This window comes from Lagenorhynchus albirostris, chromosome 13 (assembly GCF_949774975.1).
Source record: "Lagenorhynchus albirostris chromosome 13, mLagAlb1.1, whole genome shotgun sequence".
Classification (NCBI taxonomy): Eukaryota; Metazoa; Chordata; class Mammalia; order Artiodactyla; family Delphinidae; genus Lagenorhynchus; species Lagenorhynchus albirostris.
The window spans coordinates 29,882,279-29,909,845 of NC_083107.1; the positions used below are offsets into that span (position 1 = coordinate 29,882,279).

At 42.1% G+C, this 27,567-nt stretch overlaps 1 protein-coding gene across 6 annotated transcripts in view; it reads left to right on the forward strand.

Moving 5' to 3' along the window:
- Positions 1–22,272, forward strand: part of C13H2orf42 (chromosome 13 C2orf42 homolog) — a 42,194-nt gene extending 19,922 nt beyond the window's left edge. For 4 of the 6 annotated variants that reach the window (XM_060168694.1, XM_060168693.1, XM_060168692.1 and 1 more), the window contains 7 exons: positions 471–581; positions 2,530–2,634; positions 5,259–5,363; positions 8,316–8,423; positions 12,301–12,401; positions 13,735–13,897; positions 21,130–22,272. In XM_060168694.1, coding sequence (XP_060024677.1) covers positions 471–581; positions 2,530–2,634; positions 5,259–5,363; positions 8,316–8,423; positions 12,301–12,401; positions 13,735–13,897; positions 21,130–21,338 — 902 coding nt within the window. In that variant the 3' untranslated portion in view covers positions 21,339–22,272. The remainder of the gene's footprint in view (positions 1–470; positions 582–2,529; positions 2,635–5,258; positions 5,364–8,315; positions 8,424–12,300; positions 12,402–13,734; positions 13,898–21,129) is intronic. The other 2 variants (XM_060168696.1, XM_060168697.1) reach the window with 2 other exon arrangements.
- Positions 22,273–27,567: the final 5,295 nt, after the last annotated feature.

A 27,567-nucleotide genomic window follows, 5' to 3' on the forward strand; every position in this document is an offset into this window, starting at 1 on the left:
GTTAGCTTTGCTTTGATTTTTTTACTCCACAGATGCCCTATGTTAGTAAAAACAAAGAAAAAACAAACAAAATCCCTTTTATTTTGTCTTGCTTGCTTGTTTCTTATCTTTGAAGATGGGGAAAACTAGTACCTTGCTCAAAAGATCTTGAAATGTTTCTACATCATCTTATGTTTTTAACATTTTTATCTTGTAGATGCTTTTCATTTTCATTTCTGAACGATCTTTAGTTGGCAGCAGCTCCCAACTTTTTAGTTTTACATTTCTCTGTAGAGCCTTTTATCGTATTAATGGTCTATGAACAAAAACATATGCTTGGGAGAGTTCTTTAAAGGAACGGATTTTAAAGCAGACAGTCACTCTATAATTTGTTTTGGGGATTGGATTTTTAGAAATTAATTTTCTCTAGATAGGGACCCATACTTACTCTTGGGTAGTATTAATAATTCAGATATTTGCTTATATTTTAGGTCTAAAGGAGGTTATTGTGCCTCAGCTAGGTTGCCACTCAGAACCAACAGTATCAGCTTGTGAGTCTACTGCCTCTAAGCCAAAGAAGAGGAAGAAGGAGGAAGTATCTGGTGAGAAGCTGTTTGGTTTGTTTGTTTGGTGGTGTTACCTTTAGAGGTGGTTTTACTGTGTTTTATGTGTTTCACTGAATCTCAGCAAGTATAAGAAATAATGTTGTTGTTTCCTGAAAAAAGTTTTACTCTCCCTTGATGATTCTTTCTCAAGTGAAGCTAAGAGTCGGTTCTACTGGCCAAGTATAAGATCTGACCAAACTCCACGTTTAGTTTGCTCATCCCTTAATCAATCAGACTAGTCTTACACCTTACTCTGCCTTAGGACAGTGTTATGAAATTTTCATCAATAGATATATGTTTTTAAATTTGTGACAGTAGTTAATTATATTTTCCACGATAGTTTAGCAATATAGTTTGTTATCTGCATCTTCAGCAGGTGGCTCCATGTATGTATCTTTTTTCTTTTTAAATTCAAATGTATCAGTGTCAGTTAAAGACTCATATAAATCAGTATGAAAATGCTGAAGTGTCCTAGTCGGTAAGTGTTAAAAGACCTAGGCTCTAGGGACTTCCCTGGCGGTCCAGTGGCTAAGGCTCCACGCTCTCAATGCAGGGGCCCTGAGTTCGATCCCTGGTCAGGGAACTAGATCCCACATGCCTCAACTAAGAATTAGCATGCCACAGCTAAAGATCCCACACGTGGCAACGAAGATCCCACATGCCACAACTAAGACCCAGCGCAACCAAATAAATAAATCTTTTAAAAAATAATTTAATAAAACGACCTAGGCTGTAAACAAAAGGAAAATATTACCAGTCCGCACCTGAGGACCAAACTCCAAATATACTAGTGAAGAGAGAAATGCAAGCATTTTATAAATGCAGAGTTAAAACAGGATACTTCGGGATACCAAATCAGCAAAGATATTTAAGCGATGAGACCACAGGCAAAGGTAAAATCAGTGTTCTTCAGCATGGCTAGTGTAGTGTAAGTTGCTTTAATCATTTGTAGTATCTGTTAAGAACCTTAAAAAATGTTCCTACCCATAGAGGGAGTATTGCTGCAGGTGGGTCAGATGGTCAGGCACAGGCATTCAGGTGCTGGGAAGCTGGAGAAACGAAGCGACATGGTTATTTCTGTGTTTTTGAGGGGTAATTCTGGCAGCAATAAAGAGCAGAGATCGTGGTTAAATGTTTGATTATGGGTCTTTCCCAGGAAAATTTGAAATTAAAAAAAATTTTTTTTTACCCTCTAACTCAGTAATCCCACTTCTAAATAATCTTTTTTTAAGGAAATAATCCTTTGTACAGGAAAAGCATTTTGTCCAGAGATGCCTATTGTGTAGTTATTTATAATATTGAAAAATTAGAAACAACTAAGGGCCAGCCACTGGGGATAGTTAAATGACCCGTGATAAACCACTTGATAGAATACCAGGCAGCCATGAAAAATGACTCTGAAGAGCTTGGAGAAATGTTACTCACTCGGGTAGCCAGATAGAGTACATAATGCTCAGTTCAATTTGAATTTCAGATAAACAGTGAATAATTTTTTGGTGTAAGTACTTCCCATGCAATCTTTGCAACATATTTATACTAAAAAATTATTTGTTTGTTTGAAGTTCAAAAAAATTTTTTTTGCTAAATCTGGCAATCCCAGTATATTTAGAGCTACTTAAAGCACAAAACCAGCAAAATAAACTATTTACAAAAAAGAAAGTGGACAGTAGTTCACCAGAAAATTAATAGCGATTGTCTGAAAGGTGGGAACAAAGGGTGAAGTTTTTTCTTCCTTTCACTTCTAGTCCCCCCACCAACTTCCTGTAAAGAGTGCGAGACATTTAAAATGTTATGTATAAAGGCTAATGCTAATTCTTTCTAGAAACTGAAGCTAACTTAGAAATTAGCAAAGACTTTTTATATGTTTTAGACTTCAGAAATTAATATTGAATCGATTTATATTCTGCAGACATTTTATTAAACACTATAACGATTTGTGGTTTAGGTGCACAGACGAACAGTTCACTGCTGCCTCAAGATGCAGTGAGCAGTAATCTAAGGAAAAGTGGCCTGAAAAAGCCTGTGGTTGCTTCTTCATTAAAAAGGCAGGGTAAGTTTCTCTTCCCCAGGATAGGCTAAAGAGTTGGAAAATCATCCTGAAGAAGCCCAAAGAGGGGACTTCTCTGGTGGTCCAGTGCTTAAGACTCTGCGCTACCAATGCAAGGGGCATGGGTTGGATCCCTGGTCAGATCCCACAGGCTGAGCAGGGTGACAAAAAAAAAAAAAAAAAAATGATGCCCAAAGCAATATAATCAAAAGAAATGCTTCATATTGTCCCCTAGATAAATACTAGCAGGCACTGAGGCTAAGATCCGTGCTGTCAGTCCCACTGGTCTCAAATCAGTCTCAAAACCAAATTGTCTTTTTTTTTTTAAGATTTACTTATTTATTTTATTTATTTTTGGCTGCATCGGGTCTTAGTTGCGGACCTGGGATCTTCGTTGAGGTGTGCGGATCTTTCGTGGCAGCGCGCGGGCTCTTCGTTGTGGTGTGCAGGCTTCTCTCTAGCTGTGGCGCACAGGCTCCAGGGCGCGTGGGCTCTGTAGTTGTGGCATGTAGGTTCCAGAATGCATGGGCTCTGTAGTTTGCGGCACACGGGCTCCCTAGTTGACGCTAGCGAAGTCAGTAGTTGTGGCACCTGGTTTTAGTTGCCCCGTGGCATGGGGTATCTTAGTTCCCCAACCAGGGACCAAACCTGCGTCCGCTCCATTGTAAGGTGATTTCTTTACCACTGGACCACCAGGGAAGTCCCCCAATTGTTTTTATTTATTTATTTATTTTTTTGGCTGTATTAGGTCTTCGTTGCTGCACACAGGCTTTCTCTAGTTGCGGCGAGCGGGGCTACTCTTCATTTTGGTGCGCGAGCTTCTCATTGCGGTGGCTTCTCTTGTTGCAGAGCACAGGCTCTAGGCGCACGGGCTTCAGGAGTTGTGGCGCACGGGCTTAGCTGCTCCGCGGCATGTGGGATCTTCCCGGACCAGGGCTGGAACCTGTGTCCCCTGCATTGGCAGGCGGATTCTTAACCACTGCGCCACAAGGGAAGCCCCCCCCCCGCCCCAAATTGTCTTTAAATAACAAATGCAACAAAAATTACTGACATGTTTTGGCAGCACGTATTTTGTAAAATATTTTCCTTTTGTTGCTGATTACCCATATGCAATTTGGTATAGGGGTTCCAAATTGAAGAAGAAACATATCTTACAATTATACTGATAAATATTTGTTGAGAAAGACAAATATAGTCTGTTCTCCAAAGTTAGTGAACTTTGAAAACACCTAAAAGCAGTAACATTTAAGAGATAGAATGACTTAATTTGAATATAACTTATAAATTTATATATGTCAATTTTCTACTCAGAATAGTTAAGCTTGTATGTTTGGAGGTCGACATTTTCTTAACTTTCATATAATATGGCTGGGTGTTTAAAAATTAGACATCATCCCTGCCCTCATACTCTGGTTTTGAAGGCAAGACCGATACATAAATAGCAAACAATACAAGACCAAATCTTAATTAATTAATTAATTAAGAACTTACACAATTCAAGAATAAATGTTTTTGGAAGGTCAGGAAGTAAACAAATCAAAAGTATCTGGTAGAGCTTCCCTGGTGGCGCAGTGGTTGAGAGTCCGCCTGCCGATGCAGAGGACGCGGGTTCGTGCCCCGGTCCGGGAGGATCCCACATGCTGCAGAGCAGCTGGGCCCGTGAGCCATGGCCGCTGAGCCTGCGCGTCCGGAGCCTGTGCTCCGCAGCGGGAGAGGCCACAACAGTGAGAGGCCCGCATACCGCAAAAAAAAAAAAAAAGTATCTGGTAGAAGATTTTAAACAAATTTTTATCACTTTGGTGCAAAGAAAAAAGAAAATAGCTTTTAATCCAAATTAGCACTATATGCATTTATTTATGAGAATTGTAACTTAAATGAATAGTAGTTTTGGCATCATTAGCTCTTTATAAAAAGGGATAGGGCTTCCCTGATGGCACAGTAGTTAAAAATCCGCCTGCCAATGCAGGGGACACGGGTTTGAGCCCTGGTCTGGGAAGATCCCACATGCCGCGGAGCAACTAAGCTTGTGTGCCACAACTACTGAGGCTGCGCTCTAGAGCCTGTGAGCCACAACTACTAAAGCCTGTGCGCCTAGCGCCTGTGCTCCGCAACAAGAGAGGCCCCCGCAATGAGAAGCCTGCGCACCACAACAAAGACCCAACGCAGCCAAAAATAAAATAAATAAATTTATTTTAAAAATAATAATAATAAAAGGGGATATATACTTCAGTCATATGAAAACATTTCAGGAGAAGAAATAGAATAGAATGGTAGGTCATTGGGTATATAGACATATTCATCAGGAATAGGGCCAATTAATGGCTCTAAAACAGCCATTATACAAGGCCATTCTTCAATTTGCAGTTTGATGTTGAAAGGCTGCAAATTTTTTGTGGTTAATAATCTTAAACCCATTAGTCTCTCAGAGCTTTCTATTCCTTTTTTTTTCTAGTTGTATTCTTTAAAAGAATCCTGCAATATTCCATTTCATTTATTGTATCTACTTTCTTTGAATTTCAGCTTGTTCCTCTTTTATGTATAAACTCCTTAGCTTTTTCAAACTTCAATTAACTGTTAAGTTCTGTAAGAAAAACGTTAATGAAGAGTTTTGTTTTGTTTTTCCCTAGGCTGTAGTCAGCTGTTAGATGAGGCACAAGTGACCTTATCCTTCCAAGACTGGCTGGCCAGTGTCACAGAACGCATCCATCAAACCATGCACTATCAGTTTGATGGTAAGTATTGGTCATCCAACTGGGCTATTGCTGAAAGTAGGAGAAATTAAAGTAATTGTGTTATAGTTCTACTCTGTTTTGATAGAAAAAGTAATTGGGCTTTAGTCTAGAGTGCACTGGGCCGCAAGAGAGTAGAAATCTAAATGAAATAAAGGAATAATCACATAATCAAAATGCAGGAACAGCAAAATGAATTTAGAGATGGAAGAGAAAAACCACAGCAAATAATAAGTAAAGGTAGAGAGCCTTGGTCTTGGGGTATGCATGGGTGTGTATTTGGTCAGGGAGATACCAAAGCCTTAGAAGATCATTCTAGTCCTCACACTTAAAGCAAGGGAGGAAATAGTTTAGAAAAAATCTAAGCCTGTGAGACTGACAGTCATATAAAATTACACAGACATGCTAAGGAAGATTGGAGAACACAAGCTGGCTTTGGGTTGATCGTGATAGCCTCATAGAACCTCAGCAGTTTCAGAGGCGGACCATCCACCCAAGCCTTGCCCATTGCCTTAAAAGCATCCCTGATGGATGGTTTTCCAGGCTTTGTGCAGTGATGAGCAGCTCACTGCTTTTGGAGGCAGTTCATGACATTGTTAGACAGTGAGAACTATGAGGAAGGTCTTCCTCATACTAAGTGGAAATGTTTGCTGATAATACTTCCTGTTGGTTCTAGTTCTGTGCTCTAGTCACACGGAATAAGTCTGTTCCTGTTTTCAAATAACAGTCCCCGCCCCTGCACACACCCTTTGCTCCGCCTGACAGGTCTTCTGTTTTCCAAGTGATACATCTCAGGTCTTCAAACACTCCTCGTGGCATATTTACAAACCTCACATCATTTTGATGTTCTTTGCTGAATATGTTGAAGTTTATGAATATCATTTTAAAAATAAAGCACCCCAAACTGAATAGTAGCCCAACAGCAGACACTCAGTAGGAGGACATGAGTTTTGAAGGATTAGATCAGTTGTGGCTTCGTGGTGAATAAAGGGACAAGAATGGAGGTGTTGAAATACATGCTTAGTTTTATTTATATTAATTCAAAATAAATAAAACTTCAGAAGTTACTTTTTAGAAAAACAAAATAAGCTAGGGAAGGTTAAAGAGAAAGTCTATGTTTTTCTTTTCTTTTCAAAATTTATTTATATATTGTTTTAAATAATATAATAAATACCTACTAACCCACCTCCCAGAACTTAAAATAGAATATTGACAATAATGTAAGCTATAAACTGTGGTCCTTTTTCATCCCATTCCTTGTAACACCCCCTCTCACCATCTCCATTACCACCACCTTTGTCAAAGTCACCATCAGCTCTCTCCTGGACTGTGATTCTGTGTCTTTTACAAGGGCTTTTCAAGATTAATTTACCTAAACCCTAGCATCCCATCAGCTGAGTTGTGGTAAGTTAGTAGTTTTAGAGTTGTAATGATCTCTGCAGATAGCCCATAATCTAATTTCAAGATGAAAGATTTTAAAAACCTTTCTGTAGTGACTTCTCTAAACTGCCCCGATATTAATATTTTAGTGGCTTGGGACTTCCCTGGTAGTCCAGTGGTAAAGAATCTGCCTTCCAATGCAGGGGATGCTGGTTCGATCCCTGGTCGGGAAACTAAGAGCCCACATGCCATGAGGCAACTAAGGCCCGAGCCCCTCAACTAGAGAGCCCACACGCTCTGGATCCCAGGCGCCACAACTACAGATCCCACGTGCTCTGGAACCCATGCACCACAACTAGAGAGAGAAAACCCGCACGTCACAACTAGAGAGAAGCCTGCACACCACAATGAAGAGCCCGTGCGCCGCAACTAAGACCCGATGCAGTCAAAATTAAATAAATAAAAATTCAAAAAAAAATTTTAGTGGCTCAAAAGCAGTGACGGTTTTGTCATTGGCATTCTGCATTCAATTAAGTAGGTAAAATCAATTGATAGAATGTAAAACCTTAATATGGAATTCTAGAAAGCCTTTCATTTTCATTTTTCTTGGCTTGATCTTTATTTCAGAAAGGCAAGTGAACTGTCTTTAAGAACTACACCTTCTACACGCAGGTGGAAGTTACATGTTAAGCCATGTGGTTCTGGATGTTTTCCCTCTGTTGGAGCCTGCTTCTTGGGCAGAGTTTTTAAGGAAAACTGAACTCTTTCACCCTCTCCCCTGAATACTCTTTCTGTTGACCTAGTGTCTTGCAACTTTTTAAAAGAGATTTGTTACGTATTTTCAAACAGTTTGCCTGTCTTCACATCAGAGAGGAGACTGATGCTTATTGGATAAAGTGTCCTAACTTTGCAGTCTCTGGCATTGGCAGTCCTGACCATCTGAGAAAATGAATGCAAACAGCAGGTGCCTGGGATAGTGAGCAGCAGTGAATCAAGTTTACCTTCTCATCTCAGCCTCAATGTTCTCATCTCATTTCATGTCCTCTTTAAAGGGAGAAGTCTGTGCTGTGGCAGTGTTTACAAAATTAGGGATTTGAAAAGTTATCTTTGGTAGATAACAAGAGTGTGCTGTATTTGTTATAATTGCAAGGGATCAAGAGTAGGGCAGGCGACAGTGCTTGACTCATAAAGGTCAATCAAAGCCTTCTTTTTGCCTCGGTATAAAGAAATCTCAGGGCTTCCCTGGTGGCGCAGTGGTTGAGTCCACCTGCCGATGCAGGGGACGCGGGTTCGTGCCCCGGTCTGGGAGGATCCCACGTGCCGCGGAGCGGCTGGGCCCGTGAGACATGGCAGCTGAGCCTGCGCGTCTGGAGCCTGTACTGCGCAACGGGAGAGGCCACAACAGTGAGAGGTCCGCGTACCGCAAAAAAAAAGAAAAAAAAAGAAAAAAAAAAAAAGAAATCTCAGTGGTATCTTTAGTTATTACTACCCATCAATTCCATTTCTTCCACCTTCCCCTACATACCAGAAAGCCCACTGAGTTTCTTTAAATGAGCTTCTTCTTATTTCCTATAGGCAAACCAGAGCCACTGGTGTTCCACATTCCTCAGTCCTTTTTTGATGCCCTGCAGCAGAGAATATCCATAGGAAGTGCAAAAAAACGGCTTCCCAACTCTACCACAGGTATGGGATTTTTCCTCAGGAATAGCAATCAATGTCTTGACCTTAGAGAATAATGTTTTGAAAAATTGTGTGGAATTTTCATGATTAGGACTTCTCGTTACATGCTCAGAGCATGAAGCCTTAGCCCATCAGCTCTTAGAATAATGATCACACTCTTCAAAGGCCCCATGCTAGTAAGAGTTGATGGAAAGATTCCTAAAGCACAATGTTGGTAAAAGAATCACCGATGAAGCACAATGAAGGTGCCCACCAAGAAGTTGGATATTTTCTAGATATGAACCAATTTCAACAAAAGCATTGCAGTCTCCAATTGTTGTTTGGGCTGGCTTCTTGGAAGCATATTACAGTATGTGTCAAAAACTAAAACTTGTTTTTCATGATTCCCCATTTATGATGAAGGGAGATTTTATTTTTAGAGTGATTCTCAGGCTTGGAACATTTTATAATTACAGTATTCTGATACTTATTTCTTGGTTTTATATAATATCTTTCTACTAGAGATCTCAAGATACTTATTTGGTAGTATAAGGAAATAAGGGAGAGAAAAGGAGAAGGAAAAGATTGCTCAGGGACAAATAGCCCAAGAGTAACTACAGCTAGAAATCAGAGCTATTTCTTCAGTAAATTTTTATTTGATGATGTAATAGGGACTGAAGTGTTTCTGTTTGTTTGTTTTTTGGCTGAGCCATTCAGCATGCGGGATCTTAGTTTTTGACCAGGGATCGAACCTGTGCCCCTGCAGTGGAAGCTCAGAGACCTAACCACGGAACCTCCAGGGAATTCCCAGGACTGATGTTTAATTCTGTCTTTTAATAGTACAAGCTGTGAATCTCTCTGTTTAGGGCCATAAAAATCTCTGTCTTTACACCTTATCTATCTGACTTTTGAGACAGAATTTTTTTTTAAATAAATTTATCTTTTTTTTTTTTTTTTGACTATGTTGGGTCTTCGTTGCTGCACACGGGCTTTCTCTAGTTGCGGCGAGCAGGGGCTGGTGGCTTCTTTTGTTGCCGAGCATGGGCTCTAGGCACGTGGGCTTCATTAGTTGTGGCACGTGGGCTCAATAGTTGTGGCTCACAGGGTCTAGAGCACAGGCTCAGTAGTTGTGGTGCACGGGCTTAGTTGCTCTGCAGCATGTGAGATCTTCCCGGACCAGGGCTCAACCCCGTGTCCCCTACGTTGGCAGGCGGATTCTCAACCACTGTGCCACCAGGGAAGTCCCTTGAGACAGTGTTGATGCTTCCAGTTTAAACTTTAGGCCTGGAATTTCCTAGCAGTCCAGTGGTTAGGACTCCACACTTCCACTGAAGGGGCATGGGTTCGATCCCTGGTCGGGGAACTAAGATCCCGCATGCTAAGTAGTGCAGCCAAAACAAAAACAAAAACAAACGATTTTAGGCCTAATACATTAATTTTAACCCATTGCTTAGATCTTTTTGGGTCCTTCAGTGGAACCCCTTTATAATCTGGGAGGCAGGGCAGTAGATTGGCAACCACGTGAGCAGGCTTAAACTCTATGTAGTTATTTTAAGGACTATGATTTGACCTCTGACTTATCTAAAGTTGTAAGAGGCTGTTTTATAATAGAGTCCTCTGTGTGTAGACTTACCAAACAAACAAGTTGCCAAGATGTCAAAAATCAGTAGTATCTCAAAAGAAGCATCAGAGACTTTTTATAGCAGAAATCCTTATCATTTGATTCATCACATTTCTGCCAAAACTCTATTATAGATTTGCTTCTAGAATTCCTTTTTTAGGGAATACCCTGGCGGTCCAGTGGTTAGGACTCAGCACTTTCACTGCCGGGGCTAGGTTCGATCCCTGGTGGGGTAACTAAGATCCCTCAAGCTGCGCGGCACGGACAAAAAATATATATATTGGGTTGGCCAAAAAGTTCCTTCGTTTTTAAAATAAAAATAAAAGACACATTTTTCATTTTCACCAAGAACTTTATTGAACAACATATTCACCCTTTTGTTCCACTACCTTCTGCCATTTTTCAGGCAACTTCATAATCCCACATCTTCCCAAAACTTTTTATCTTTTTGAGCAAAGAACTGTTCTAGGTGTCTTTTACAGTCTTCCAGGGAATTGAAATTTTTTCCATTAAGAGAATTCTGTAAAGACCGAAATAAATGGAAATCCGAAGGTGCAATGTCTGGTGAATACGGCAGATGAGTCAGAACTTCCCAGCCAAGCTCTAACAGTTTTTGCCTGGTCATCAAAGAAACATGCGGTCTTGCGTTATTCTGATGGAAGATGAAGCGTTTTCTGTTGACTAATTCCAGACACTTTTCACTGAGTGCTGCTTTCAGTTGGTCTAATTGGGAGCAGTACTTGTTGGAATTAATCGTCTGGTTTTCCAGAAGGAGTTCATAATAGAGGACTCCCTTCCAATTCCATCACATACACAACGTCACCTTCTTTGGATGAAGACCGGACTTTGGTGTCGTTGGTGGTGGTTCATTTCACTTGCCCCATGATCTCTTCCGTTCCACATTATTGTACAGTACCCACTTCTCATCACCCATCACAATTTGTTTTAAAAACAGAACATTTTCATTACGTTTCAGTAGAGAACTGCATGAGGAAATACAGTCAAGAAGGTTTTTTTCACTTAACTTACGTGGAACCCAAACATCAAAGCAATTAACATAACCAAGCTGCTGCAAATGATTTTCAACGCTTCATTTAGATATATATTTTTTTTAATTTATTTATTTTTGCTGTGTTGGGTCTTCTTTTATGTGCGTGGGCTTTCTCCAGTTGCGGCAAGTGGGGGCCACGCCTCATCGCGGTGCGCGGGCCTCTCACTATCGCGGCCTCTCCTGTTGCGGAGCACAGGCTCCAGACGCGCAGGCTCAGTAATTGTGGCTCACGGGGCTAGTTGCTCCACGGCATGTGGGATCTTCCCAGACCAGGGCTCGAACCCGTGTCCCCTGCATTGGCAGGCAGACTCTCAACCACTGCGCCACCAGGGAAGCCCCCATTTAGATATTTTGAGTATGTCGACTATCTCCCGCGTGGTATAATGTTGATTGTTCTCAATTAATGTCTCGATTTGATCGCTATCAACTTCAACTGGTCTACCCAACTGTGGAGCATCGTCCAGCAAGAGATCTCCAGCGCAGGACTCCACAAATCACTCCTGACACATTCAATCAGTCACAGCACCTTCTCCATATACTGCACAAATCTTTTTTTGTGTTTCAGTTGCATGTTTACCTTTCTTGAAATAATAAAGCATAACATAAGGAAAATGTTGCTTTTTTTCTTCCATCTTCAGTATTAAAATGGATACACAGAAATTCACCAATTTTGATAAGTTTTTTTTTTTTTAAATGCAACTGATAGGACAGTTGTCACAATACAATCTAACAAGATTGTTTCAAATGAAGTTAAAGACCACTAAGTAGGGCTTCCCTGGTGGCGCAGTGGTTGAGAGTCCGCCTGCCAATGCAGGGGACGCGGGTTCATGCCCCAGTCTGGGAGGATCCCACGTGCCGCAAAGCGGCTGGGCCCGTGGGCCATGGCTGCTGAGCCTGCGTGTCCGGAGCCTGTGCTCCGCAAAGGGAGAGGCTGCAGCGGTGAGAGGCCCGCGTACCGCAAAAAAAAAGACCACCAAGCAATACTAGAGCCATCTTATGGAAAAACACGAACAAACCTTTTGGCCAACCCAAAACGTGTGTGTGTGTGTGTGTGTGTGTGTGTGTGTGTGTGTGTGTGTGTGTGTGTATAAAATACCTTTTTTAGAGGACTGAGATTCTATAAGGCAGGAATATCACTTCACTGAACTCTCCAGAAACTGGATAACAAATTCAGTGAAAGAGCATGTTATTTTTCGATAGTCTAATTTTACCCCCTTTTTACCTTGAAGCTTTTGTTCGCAAAGATGCTTTGCCACTGGGAACCTTTTCCAAGTATACCTGGCATATCACGAATATCCTGCAAGTTAAACAAATCTTAGATACCCCAGAGGTAAGAGTTTATTTCTACAATAGTGGGAGGGCAGAGAGGGGAAGAGAGGGAAGCAAGTGCGGGAAGTATGTTTGTACCAGCTCCTTGAGTCATGGACACCAAAGAGAATTCCTTTTTTTCATACCAAGAGATTATTCAGAAATATTCATGACTTTATTGTTCCAACTCTGATTTTAATAGGTATTCCCTGTAGCTTGAGGATGTATCTTAAATTGGAGTATCCTTTTTTCTTTGCCTTTGGGATCAGAAAACAGGGATGCTCTTTCTTGTAAATTAAATAATGATCCCCTACTAGCCATGGTGAGCCCTAGGTTAACTGGCAAGCAGCTAGAAAGTATGTATATAATTTGAGATGATATACTATTTGTGAAGTCCGTGGGTCCAGCACAATTCAGCGTTCCTCTCCAAACTGCAATTTAGCTCTCACTAGAGAAATGATTCTTAAGTAGTTTGTGTCCTTTCTCACAGGGGCAATATTAGACATTTTTTTCAAGCAGATCCTAAAAATGTGAGGATTTTCCCTTCCTATGATAACGGAATAGTGTGGAAGACTCAGCATCGTGTGATTTAATACATTAAGATTAGCTGAATTGCAAGGCACTGTTATGTTCAGAAAAATAAATTGCTTGGTAACTATAGAACTTACATGGGAACTTTAGGAAAGGCCTATGTTCGCACTAAAGACACTTGAGGAACTTCTTTAAATGGACGATGTCGCAGAAACAGCTTCTAGCCTGAAAAGGGCGGGGTTCAGGGAGGCACTGCAGCAGCCCCAGAGCAAAGTCAAGTCGTGGAGCTTCTGTGTTGCACGTTACTTACCTGTATCACCCCATTCAATCTCACAACCATGCACTGGTATTAACAGTATTTTGCAGACGAGAAACAGGCTATGAGAAGCTCAGCCTGCTGTTTAGTGGCAAAGGCAAAATTCAGTTCAAGCTCTGGCTTAGTCTCAAGGATGGTGGAAGCACACAGGATGTGAGGTCAGCTATAGGTGCTGTTGGTAGGGTTTTTAGGAGAAGATTGCTGCCAGCAGAGCAGTAGGGGAGGGAATAAAACTGATTTTAGAGCAGGTCTGTGCCAGTAGCAGTCAGGTAGCCATGAAGGTATTAGGCGTTCAGTTCAGTATGGTTTGGTAAGGGTTCAAATGAAAGTTACAGAGAGAAAAGGAAAGGCAGAACTGTTGAAAAAATTTACTTGAAAATACAAGGGGAAATTTTAGTTAATTTGAGTGTACTTAGAAAAGAATGAATAAAATCTGTTGTCATCCAATGTTTGTCTACTTTGAAAGTTTTTCCTTTCTCACCTTTCTTGCTATTGTCTCCATATGCAGATGCCTTTGGAAATCACCCGGAGTTTTATCCAGAACCGGGATGGGACTTATGAGCTGTTTAAATGCCCTAAAGTAGAAGTAGAGAGCATAGCAGAAACCTATGGTCGTATAGAAAAGCAACCAGTGCTGCGACCCTTGGAACTAAAAACTTTTCTCAAAGTTGGTAAGTAAATTGGTGGTTTCAATAGCACACCTTCCTTTGAGGGTCACCTGTGTGTATTACGCTGTCCTCAACTTTGGGGCTTGACCTTGAACAAAGAAGACACATTCACGCATTTTGTAAAGGCAGTCATGGGATAAGTTGTTTTGTTTCATCTGAGCCAGTACTTTAAAAATAAAATTAGAGGGCTTCCCTGGTGGCACAGTGGTTAAGAATCTGCCTGCCAATGCAAGGGACATGGGTTCAAGCCCTGGCCTGGAAGATGCCACATGCCACAGAGCAGCTAAGCCCATGCACCACAACTACTGAGCCTGAGCTCTAGAACCCGCAAACCACAACTATTGAGGCCATGTGCCACAACTACTGAAGCCTGCACACCTAGAGCCCGTGCTCCGCAACAAGAGAAGCCACCGCTATGAGAAGCCCACGCGCAGCAATGAAGAGTAGCCCCCGCTCGCCGCAACTAGAGAAAGCCCATGCACAGCAACGAAGACCCAACACAGCCAAAAATAAATAAATTTATTTTAAAAAAAATAAAATTAGAGAAGTAATACCTGTTCATTATACAGAAATCATAGGTTTCATCATAGAGCATAAAGGAGGAGAAAAATAAAAACCACCTGTAATCCCACCCACTATAGATGACATCATCATTAAGATTTTGGTGTATACCCTTTCAGACTTTTTTTTCTGTGCATGAAAAGGGTTTCTAGGGGCTTTCCTGGTGGCGCAGTGGTTAAGAATCTGCCTGCCAATGCAAGGGACACGGGATTGAGCCCTGGCCCGGGAAGATCCCACATGCCGCAGAGCAACTGAGCCCGTGCACCACAACTACTGAGCCTGCACTCTAGAGCCCGCAAGCCACAACTGCTGAGCCCACGTGCCACAACTGCTGAAGCCTGCGTGCCTAGAGCCCGTGCTCTGCAACAAGAGAAGCTACTGCAATGAGAAGCCTGCGCACCGCAACGAAGAGTAGCCCCCACTCACCGCAACTAGAGAAAGCCTATGCACAGCAACAAAGACCCAACGCAGCCAAAACTAAAAACAAACAAATAAATTTAAAAAAGAAAAGAAAAGAAAAAGTTTCTAAAACATGGGATCATATCTTAGCAGCTTTTTTCACTTAAAAATATACCATGAACAGCTTTCCATGTCTGTCTTCAACATTATTTTTTAAACTTTTTTTATTATTATAAAACATGTAATATAAAACTTAACATTTTAACCATTTTTAAGCATAAGGTTTTCTGGCATTAAGTACTTTTGCATTGTTGTGCAACCATCACCACCATCCATCTCCAGAACTTTTTCATCTTTCTCAACTGAAACTACCCATCAAATACTAACTCTGCATTCCTACCTCCCCCCAGACCTGGTTGCCATTCTATTTTCTGTCTGTATGAATTTGACGACTCAAATTAGAATCATACAGTCTTTGTCCTTTTGTGACTGGCTTATTTCACTTAGCATAATCTCTTCAAGGTTCATCCACGTTGTAGCATGTGACAAATTTTCTTTCCTTTCTAAGGCTGAACAATATTTCATTATACGTATCTACTACATTTTGTGTATCCATTCATCTGTTTGGATACTTGGATTGCTTCAACCTTTTGGCTATTGTGAATACAACATTTTTAAACAGTTTCATAAAATTCATTCATTAAGTTATCTCACTCTAGTCAATCCTGAATTTAAGTTGTTTCAAACTTTTTGCTATTATGAACAATGCTTCCTTTTATAATTAACTTCCTTTTAGACAAACCTTTTATAGCCTTAATTATTTCCTAATTTATTTAGGATATTCTTTCGGGTAAATTCTTAAAAGTTAAACTGGAGGGTCAAAGATTATGTACATTTTTAGGACTTTTGATTGTTTGACTGCCCTCCAGAAAGATTGTAATATTTCTGCAGTTTACTCCTGCTAGCCATGCATGAAAGAGTTTCTCTTTTTTATTTTTTTATTTTTTACTTTTGTCTGTGTTGGGTCTTCATTGCTGCCCATGTGCTTTCTCTAGTTGTGGCAAGCAGGGGGCTATTCTTCATTGCAGGGGGCTACCCTTCATTGCGGTGCATGGGCTTATCATTGCAGTGACTTCTCTTGTTGTGGAGCATGGGCTCTAGGTGCGCGGGCTTCAGTAGTTGTGGCATGTGGGCTCAGTAGTTGTGGTGCACGGGCTTAGTTGCTCTGTGGCATGTGGGATCTTCCCGGACCAGGGATCGAACCCATGTCCCTTGCATTGGCAGGCGGATTCTTAACCACTGCATCACCAGGGAAGTCCCCAAGAGTTTCTTTTTTTAATCTTTATTGATTTGATAGCCAAAAAATGTTCTATCATTCTTTTAATTTGCATTACCCTCAAATGTTAATGAGAGTAAATTTTCATATTAGTCATTTGTATTTGATGAATTGCTTTTTCTTTGTCTATTTTTAACTTGGGTATAATAATTTAATAATAATAATGACAACTATAACAAGTAGCACTTAATGAGCACCTACTCTGTACCAGCTGTTATTTTAAGTTCTTTACCTAGATTAATCCACTGAATGCTCATCAGCCCACTCAGAGGTAGATTCTGTGATCCCCATTTACAGATGAATAAACTGAGGTGAAGATAGGTGCAGTAACCTGTCCAGAGTTACACAGCTAGTAAAGTGGTGGAGCTGGTCCTCAACTCCAGGCAGTTTTGGACTCCAGAGCCTTCACTCCTAGCCATCCAACACTCACCTGTCTTTCCACTGACTAGGCTATAAGCACTGTCAGGGCAGTGAACTGTGTCACCAAGAAATTTAGAATTTATAATTATTTTGCCAAATTCTTGTGAAATATATTTTTGGCTGCTCTTGGGAATAAGATATTTATCATGTGTTTAACTTGTTACTGCCAATGTATGGAAAGCTCTTGATTTTGATATAATTACTATCAAATTGCCCTCCTTAATGATTTCCTAGTAGCAATGATAGTTGTTTACCTGTTGTTTCTGGGAAATCAATTATATCACTTGAAAAATAATGATAATTTTGTTTCCCATCAAATGTTTATATCTCATTTTTTTTTCTTGTTAAATTAGCTACAACTTCAAGAGCAACAATGAATAATAGTAAAGCTAGCAGCTGAGATTTTCATTTTACTATAGTTAAACTATCATTTTTACTATAGTAAAAACTCCTCCAGCATAGCATTTTCCAACTCTGTCTTGAAGAAGAGATAGTGATAAGTATGCTGTGAAAAAAGTGTTCCATGATCTGATAAGTTTGAGAAATGCTACATACTGTATTTCTTTGATTCTAAGACCCTTGATTCTAAGACTCCCTGAACCCTTGTTCAGTCAATTTTGTAATAACTTTTTTGCTGGGAAAAGAAACTTTGCCACATGAGAACTTCCCTGGTTGTATGATATACTCAGATCGCAGATAATGTTACAACTGGAGTAGGGAGGCAGTAGGGAGTAGTGTCTTAGAATATAATGTATCCCTCTTAGTAACTCATCCTATAAATTTGCATATTAAAAAGATCCTGAAATTAAAATACCTGTTGAACTTTATTTAACTTAAGTTTTCCCCGGTTTATTTGACCGGTCAACACTTTTCAGGGGAATACCATTAGCATTTCATAGAATTTTTCTGGGAAAAGCTGCTCTGTGTTTCACTATTAAATAATGAACTATTGGTTATTGATTTCAGATAAAATTTTTTATTATAACAGCATATCATATTCTTGGTTTATTAAGTATTTTTATTAGGAAATAGAATTGATTTTTTTTAATGTAGTTGTTTTTTAAATTATTTTAATTTATTTATGTATTATTTTTTGGCCTCACCACATGGCTTGCGGGAGTTCCCCAACCAGAGATTAAACCTGGGCCACAGCAGTGAAAGCACCAAATCCTAACCACTAGACCACCAGGGAACTCCCTAGAATTTAATTTTTTGAAATACCTTTTTTTTTTTTTTTAATTTTTGGCCACACCCCGCAGCACGCGGGAACTTAGTTCCCCGACCAGGGATCAAACCTGGATCCCTGCATTGGAAGGGGGAGTCTTAACCACTGGACCACCGGGGAAGTCCCTTGAAATAACTTTTTACCATCTTTTGAGAAACCTCAAAAGATGAACTGTTTTGACCCAAGTGCAATGAAATTTATTTATTTTATTTAAGTATAATTGATTTACAATGTGAGTTTTATGAATAAATGTCTAATATTGAAGTAATCTTGCCTTTCTGGAATAAATCCTGTGTGGTCTTTTTTATTTTGATATGTATTATGTAGAGTCTATTTGCTAATACTTTATTTAGGATTTTTTATTATTGATTCATAAGTATTAACTGCCTACAGTTTCTTTTTTGGAGGCTATCTTTTTTGGTGTTTTGTAATAGTTATATAGAAAATGATTTTAGAAAGCTTTGGACCAAATTAAATATCTTGGGGGGAAGGGTAAATTGGGATTTGGGGATTGACATATACATACTACTATATATAAAATAGATAACGAATAAGAACCTACTGTATAGCACAGGGAACTCTACTCAATTCTCTGTAATGACCTATATGGGAAAAGAACCTAAAAAAGAGTGGATATGTGTATATGTATAACTGATTCACTTTGCTGTACAGCAGAAACTAACACAACATTGTAAATCAACTATACTCCAATAAAAATTAATTTAAAAAAATAGCTTAGGAAATATCTGTTCCTTGAATGTTTGAAAGAATTTATTCTCTTGGACCTAATCTTTACTTGCAGGCAGTTCTCTAAAAACTTGTTTAATTTCTTCTGATTTATATTTATACTCACGGTCTCTACCTCTTCTTTAGTCGATTTTAATTGTTTTTTTTCCCAAAAAATTCTCCTGTTTTCATCCAAAATTTAAATTGTGTACCATTTTATAATTTTTGGTATAGAGGATAATCACATAACTTTTAAAACCTAGGTCTATAGTTATATACTCCAAGAATTTTTTGTCTTTTTCAAGGAACTGGCTCTTGTATTTATCTGAATGTCTGTTTTGAACTATTTTATGCTTTTGTCTGTAAAAATTTCTCCTTACTCTTTAAAATTTTTTTCTAACACTTTCTTGGAATTTTTAAATTTTTATACCTTTTGAAATTATCAATTTTTAAAATTCATATTTGATAATAACATTTAAGGTTCTTCTTATTATTAATATCTAAATAGTCTCTAATCATAGTTTAGTTTCTCTGTGTCCCCAAAACTTTGTATTTAAAATTTCCAGTTGGTTGAGTTGGTTTCATTTTTATATTCTTAGCTATCAATTTCTACTTTTATTATTTTGAGGTCAGAAGATGTGCCTTTTCAATTTCTATTTATTTTAGGGATTTAAAAATATTTTCTCACTAACCTAATGTATGATATTAATTTGTGCTAGCAAAGATGTTATTATTTATCCAATGTAAAGTCTTGTATAGCTTTAAGACTTATACAACTTAGCAGAGTTGTGAGACAATTTCCTACTACAATTATGTTTCTCTAAATGTCTTCTGATATTGCAAAAAGCCTTTGAGTATTGTAATGCAATGTTTTTGGTACATCAGAGTTATTGACAGATGTCAATGTAAATATATTGTCTAGTCCATTTGGGCTGCTATAACAGAATACCATAAACTGGGTGGCTTACAAACAACAGAAATTTATTTCTCACAGTTCTGCGGGGTGGGAAATCCAAGATAAAGGCACCAACAGATTCGATGTCTGGTGAGGGCCTGCTTCCCGGCTCAAAGACGGCCATCGGCAGTCTTCACTTTGTGTCCTCACATTACAGAAAGGGCAAGGATGTCTCTGGAGTCTAAAATAAGGGCACTCATCTCATTCATCTGCCCTCATGACCTAATCACCTCTCAAAGCCCCCACCTCCAAGTACTATCACATCAGGGATTAGGTTTTCAATTTATGAATCTTGGGAGGATACAAAATTTGGGAGAAATTTTGGGAGAATGTAGATTCGGTATATAGCAATACTTTATCAATGTAAAAATAACATTTGCCCTAAATTCATCTTTCTTCAATATTACAACAGTGACACCAGCTTTCTTTTGTTTTACATTTTTCTGATGTTTGCCATCCTTTTAACTTTTTTGTGACACTTTGTTCTTATTGAATCTCTTATCAATATTATATTGTTGGTTTTGATTTTTCTCCAATTTCAATAGTTTTTCCCCTTTATTATAATTGATAGAGTTGGTCTTCTGTCTCCTTGTTTTGTTCTTCTGTTTTTTGCTAAATGGACTATGTTTTCTATGCTTAATTGTCTCCATAGTTTTGAAGGTGATACCATATGCTTATTTTTAATTCTGCTAGTATTTTACATTTTTTCAAAAGCATTCTTTAACCTGAGTTTTTCACGTTTAAATCTTTGATCTTCTGGACTTTATCTTGATGTAAGTTATGAGGTAAGATTCTGCCTTTTATTTTCTTCCAGATAATTATGTAGTTGATGCACACCATTTGTTATAAGAAACACTTGTGGGTTTCCCTGGTGGCGCAGTGGTTGAGGGTCCGCCTGCCGATGTAGGGGACACGGGTTCGTGCCCCGGTCCGGGAGGATCCCACATGCCGCGGAGCGGCTGGGCCCGTTGAGCCGAGGCTGCTGAGCTTGCGGGTCCGGAGCCTGTGCCCCACGGCGAGAGAGGCCACAACAGTGAGAGTCCCGCGTACCGCAAAAAAAAAAAAGAAACACTTGTATTTCTTGTACTAATTGAAAATGCCATTTTTACCTTATTTTAAATTCCTGTTCTTTTTGTATCCATTTTGGATCTTTCTGTTTTGTTTTGTTAATCTGTGTAGACATATGCCAGTACCATACTTTTTTTTTTTTTTAAGTCCAGACTCAATTTTTTAAAAATTTTATTTATTTATTTTTGGCTGCATTGGGTCTTTGTTGCTACGCGCGGGCTTTCTGTAGTTGTGGCGAGCGGGGGCTACTCTTCATTGCAGTGCGCGGGCTTCTCCTTGTGGTGGCTTCTCTTGTGGCGGAACATGGGCTCTAGGCACACGGGCTTCAGTATTTGTGGCACGAGAGCTTAAGTAGTTGTGGCACACGGGCTTAGTTGCTCCACGGCATGTGGGACCTTCCCGGACCAGGGCTCGAACCCATGTCCCCTGCATTGGCAGGCAGATTCTTAACCATTGTGCCACCAGGGAAGTCCTGTCCAGACTCAAATTTGTTTTGGAATTGTACTAATCAGTCTTTTTTCTTTTCTTTTTTTTCTTTTCTTCAGGCAACACTTCCCCAGATCAAAAGGAGCCAACACCTTTCATCATTGAGTGGATTCCAGATATTCTTCCCCAATCCAAGATTGGCGAGCTGCGGATCAAGTTTGAGTATGGTCACCACCGCAATGGGCATGTGGCGGAGTACCAAGAACAGCGGCCCCCCCTGGACCAGCCCTTGGAACTGGCCCCTCTGACCACCATCACTTTCCCTTGAGGCAAAACAAAAGAGTCTTTCGCTGCTAAATTTGCACATCCCCACCCTTTGACAACTTTAAATACTAGTTAGGCACTTAGATGGCTCTGTTCCTTAGTGAACTACTCTTAGCTAAGATACGGTTTCTCAACACATTCAAGTGGATTCTGTTGAAGAAAAACTCTTCTTGTACATATAGCCCTTTTGGTGCTGCTGTGTATAGTCTTCATTATAAATTGGGTGGTATTCCTGGCTAGTTTTTGAAGGAACAAAAAGAAAACCAGCCCACATACCTTCTCGAAGGACTCACCTTTAGAGTTTGTTTCAACCTTTTCCTAATTCTCTAAGAAGTTAGCAGCACTTGCCTTAACACCAACAGTGTTGGAAAGTTAATAGTACCCCGGTTAGGGCAGAATGTTGATGATCATCCTGGCAGAATTCCAGTCATGCCCTTTTATTCTCTTCTCAAAGCACAGTGTCACTAGTTTTTCCAAATTATATCTCATGTTGGCCTAATTATAAAATTATAAACCTTTCGGGAGATTCAGGTGATAGTAAAACAGGAAAAAGAGATCCAGGTGTCAAGGCAGTATTTGACATTTCAAACTAATGCTTGTAATTGCTTGTTTTCTTGATATTTCTTTCCTTCTTTACTCTCCAAAAAGTTTAACAGGTGGTAAAATTCAATTCCTATTTTTTTAATTCATTGATCACAGGAGATACACTGAAAGACACAGAATGAAAGCCTGCCTTTAAGGAGAAAAGAAGGGAATGAACATTTCCTGTTTGCCTGCTACATCCCAGGCATTTTCATTTAGATTCTCATTTGATCATTTTTCTCATTTAGTCCTCATCATTCTTTGAGTTTAGCCATCACCCCTTCTTTTATGAATTTAAACAGTCTCTTTGAGATTAAGTATCTTGCTGGAAACAGCATTAAAAATGTTTCATTTTATTCCAAAGTGCATGTTCTTTCCACTGTGTCATGTTGCCTTATAATATAAATTCCTTATAATTCACTGTCCTTGGGAAGACAAGAAAAGTCCTTAGGTAGGCTTTTTGTTTTGATTGCACATAACAAAAACCCAGCTCTAACCAGCTCAGGCAAAATGCGAACGAATGACTGGTTCATGGACATTAAAATAGGGCTGGACAACCATCCTGGGGTGAAGCTGGGGTGTGGCTAGGCCTCAGAACCCCTGCAGCCAGGGTCCATCTGACCCATCTCCACCTCTCCTGAGGCCTCACTCTCAGCACAGAGCATCTCCTTCTGGTAGGAATTCTGGCTCCTAATGCACCTGAAAGTATGGCTTTCACTTCCACACTAGAGCAGGACTGACTGCTCTACTCTCCCTGATCCAAAGTCCAAAATCCCCAAAAGAAAGGCTCTGCTGGGCCTAACTGGGGTGGGGGTGGGGGAGTCTGTGATCATTTTTGGTGAAAGGGGGAGCTGTGCCCCTACAAGAGGGGGATGGGTAGGCAAATTAAGGGTTGTCTATCTAGGATTGAGGAGCTAGCTTGTGTGGAGAGCTCCCAAGTGCTTCTGACAATGGGGAAAATCCTTGAGGAGAGTCCAGAGGTCCATGGAGAATTAGACCTGTGCTGGGCTTTAAAGGAGAGAAAGGTGGGGATTCCTTGGTGGTCCAGTGGTTAGGACTCCACGCTTCCATTGCAGGGGGCATGGGTTTGATCCCTGGTCGGGGAACTAAGATCCCACAAACCGTGCCACACGGACAAAATAAAATAAAATAAAGGAGAGGAAGGGCTTGGATAGGTATAGAGAAGAGGAGAAATTAAAACTAGGTGCGGCAGAGTGTTTGCTTTACAAGCAAAAACACCCGAGGAAGCACAGTGGTTGGCCTGTTCTGAGAAGTCTTTCCACCTCAGTACTTTGAGGACATCAGTCACAGCTTTTTGATCAAGCCAAATCTGTGAGTGACAGGCAGATCCTGGCTGGGTCTAGCAGTACTTGACTCCAACCACAGGGGCCAGAAGAACCACAGGAGCCATAAGACACATGCCTGGGGCAAATAGTTCACCAAAAGAGGCCCCCGCTCGAGCGCCAAGATCTTCTACCCAGGACCACCCCAGCCCACCAACACAGTTCATCAAAATCTGAAATGGGGTTCAGAGTTACATTGACCTTTTCTACATTGATACCCTCTCTACCAGGTCAAGCATGGTCCTAGGAGTACCAGTAGGGTTGCTACACCCACTCCCAGCATCCAGACACCTTTGGGACACCATCAGTATTGACCTCATTTCAGACTTGCCCCATGCCAGAAGAGTAGAGTGGTCCTAGCTACTCCCAACAGTCCAGTGTTCTTCAAACCCTGCACCCACCCATACATGCTCCCATCTGTACCATCCACTGCACACCTCCATTAGGCGTTGGAATCTCCCAGCTCTGAGGGCTGCCCACCTGCTGCTTTCCCATGCTGCAGCCACTATTTGTGTTCTGGAGTGAGCAGCGCAAGACCCTCCAGGTCCACACAGCCTCCTGTCTACTGCACAGACAGACGGACCATCCTCAGACTGAGCGTATTGATGGGTCTGAGATGGATGGCATCTTAACTCCTCCTCCAGGCAACATGGCGGGGGGCCCTAACATGATGGGCATCATGAGAACAGCTTGCTATTCCTACACCCAGAACACTTTGGTTCACACCTGCCTCTACCAGAACTGCTATCATCTCAACAGCTTGCTACTTACTATTTAGAGGAGCGATAGGCCACTCAGAGGCCTCCAGAAAATCTGACTCCAAGAAGCACCCAAGTGGAGTTCTGTAGGCCTGCCACCTGGCTCTCTCAAGGTACCAGATGTCATCAGCTCTGTGACTTTCTGGGCCTAGCGATTTCCAGTCGCATATGTCCACCCCATCTTTCACTGATTCTTGTCATGTCTGATCTGCCAATCACTTCCCTTCCCTCCAGCCCACATGTGCATACACATGCACCCACACCAGCCCCCAGGCCTGGCCACTTACAGAGTGCAACCTGTATATGTCATCCAAGAAGCATTCTGCTGTCACCGCCTGGTGTCCCATGTCAGAAACAGGCCAAAATTTGCCGTCCACTAGAATTCAGAGAAATCCCACTCTATGTGTTGAAGGTGAGGGAATGGGCAGGGACTGCCCTCCTCCAGCCCTTCGAGTGAATGGACCCTCTCAGGCAAAAGTCACAGACAACACAGAAAAGTCAGTCACAGAGAACAGCCCTTGTGTCTATTTTTTTGGTGAATTTTCCCAAGATGGACCTGCTTCCCCCCTCAACATGTTCTTTTTTGTTTTTTAATCTCCCAGATTCTGATTTCCTAGTTTTCTTCCTTCACATCTTGTGATATTTGCTGATACTCCGTATTTGATCCTCTTTTTAGACCTCCTTACAGGGAGTTCCCTGGTGGCCTAGTGGTTAGGATTCCAGGTTTTCACTGCCGTGCCTCGGGTTCAATCCCTGGTCGGGGAACTGAGATCCCACAGGGCACGTGGCACAGCCAAAACAGAAAACTAAAACCTCCTCCCTATCCCAGCCCTCCCACCATCCAGTGCCACAAGCTCCCTTCACATCTTTCTACCATCCCACCTGTATCACCAAGGGAGCAGGGTGACATGATAACAACAGTTCTTTAGTGTGCATAGGAATCACCCAGGGATCTAGTTAGAAAGCATATTCTCATTCAGAAGTTCCAGGGTAGGGTCCAAGACTCCGCATTTGTAACATCAAGCTGAATAAAGAAAGTTGATGGACTGAAGAAACACTGCTGGACTGCAAGCCTCACTTTGAGTTGCAGGACCTAATACCTGAGCAGGTGCTGACCCCCACCTTTCATTGGCAGTGCTGGAGGTCGGTGACACTCTGCAACTAGTGGCCCTTGCATATAGCCAGGTGTTTCAAGGCAGCATATTAGTCTGGGCTGCTTTATGGCACGCTCCTGCAAACCTGATCCAACTGATGGAGGCAGTAGCCATGTTCCTAGGAACTAGTTCCCATCGACAGTTACAGAAGTACAAAGCCAGTCTGCTACCATATATGTTCCCTGCCGTTTTTCGCCCTTCTCCCTAGACCACCATCTTAAGGTTCAGATTTTAACCCCTGGGTTCAAACTCCCACTCTGCTACCCGCTTATTAACAGTGCAACCTTGGGCAAATTATTTAACTCTCTGAGCCCCAGTTTCCTCGTCTGGATGATGTGCAGAGTAAATAAGATAGTCTGTTAAACGCTTATTAAATACTATTACCCTTTCGTCTCGCCTATTCTGCACTTCTCTCTTCTACCGTGTTTTCTTATTTATTTACTTTTGGCTGCATGGGGTCTCCATTGCTGTGCGCAGGTTTTTTCTAGTTGTGGTGAGCGGGCGCTACTCTGTAGCCGTGCACGGGCTTCTCACTGCAGTAGCTTCTCTTGTTGCGGAGCACAGACTGTAGGTAAGGCAGGCTCTGTAGTTGTGGCTGGCAGGCTTAGTTGTGGCGCACAGGCTTAGTTGCTCCGCAGCATGTGGGATCTTCCCGGATCAGGGCTCGAACCCCTGTCCCCTGCGTTGGCAGGTGGATTCTTAACCACTGCCCCCACCAGGGAAGTCTCTACCGTGTTTTTCTAACTTGGCTTTGCTGCTTTTTGTCCCTCCTTAAGAGCTTTTGTACTTACACTGACATACAGCAAGATTAAAGTAAAAGAAAGTCTGGGAGTAAATATGAAAAGGGGTACTGCTATTCCTTATCTTCATATCTTTTCCTTTATTTTTCCCCCCCAAATCTTCTATAGCAATATAACTTATGTTGATAAGTTTGAGAAAAGGCGAGGTTTTACCCTTAAAAGAAGGGGCATAATAATCAAGCTTCCACACTGTACTAAAAAAAAAAGAGGAAGAGAAAGGCTCCCGGAGCCGAGGGCGGGGGCTGGTCACGCGGCAGCCGCCCCCTCGGCTCCGAGAGCTGATGTCAGTCACGTTCTCCTCTCGCCCGCTCCGCCTTTTCCGGCGGGTTTGCTGCTTTTCTTCCACCAGGCGGCGCCGCAGGACGTTCTGTTGCGGACGTCTCTTGCGCAGCCGCATTAAACCCCAGGACACGTCACCACCTTCGCGTCTTTTCTGGAGAGCGCGGGAAGGCGAGAGCTGGAGGACGGTGACGTCACCGGGGTTCCCCGCGTAGCTCGCGGGGGCGGGGCCGGGGACGTGGCGCGCGCCGAGCGGCGGCGGGGGCGGGGGTTGGCGCCGAGCGCTGGCCCGGCCGGGACTGACCGGGCCGCACCCGGCGACGAAGCTCAGGCGCTGCCTCGTGACCCACTGTGGGGCTGGGGTGGGCCGGGCTGCGGGAAAGGTGCTGACGAGGCGAGCTGGGACGGGAGGGGTGCCGGCGGTCCGGCGCGAGGCCTTCCCGAGGTCGTTAGCCGGCCGGGCCCCCAGGCGTGCCCCAGGTGCCTTCAGATCAGCTCTGAGGTCGGGCACCGACTTCCTGGCACCCTCGCGCGGGCGGGGCCGATCCTGGACTCCTGCCCACGGGTCCGCCGGGGCGGCGGGGCACGTGGGGCCGGGCCGCACCCTGAGCTGCAGACCGCGCGGATCTGCGGGGAACGAGCAGCTGCGCCCGGGGACCCGGGCCCCTCCCGTTTTCCCGGTATTGGCCGAGCCTCACCCTGGCTGTCTTGCCAGGTGGGGAACGAGAGGGAGCGTGGGCTCTAGCCAGCCTGTTTGCCCTGAGCGAGTCGTTCATATCTCTGTCGGTTTTCTCCTTTGCAAAATATCCACTCCACGGACTCACTAGTCTGGTCTAGCACGTGGTAGTCGGTCAGTCAAAATATAAAAATTGCTTTTCCACTTTTTCTCACCGGATCCTTAGAGCCACTTTTCAGGGGCATTAATCCCAGGGTCGTCCTTAAAACAAAAGGCTTTGTGTGGTTCCCGGTACTGATTTTTAATGGACAGAAGCTTCCCTTTTCCTAGCATGAGCTCCACAGCCTGCCCAGTGCGTTTGGAGGAAAAGGCAGAGGGTTCATCCATGATCTGATGAGTTGAACCTGGGGTCTGGTCAGAATTTAGGGAAGGGTGGTTGGGGGGATTTTCTCTGGGCCCAAGCATCTGTGATACTGCTGAAGTGAGAAGCCGCAGGATTTCCTGCTGGGAGCCCTGTCTAGGGCACACTCTGCCTTGTGGCACCCTTCAGTTGTCTTTCTCCTCTAGCTGCCCCTTCCTGGAATTTTTCATCTCGTGTTACACTGCTATGGTCAAGACATCTTTCCTGGAATGGCCCGAGC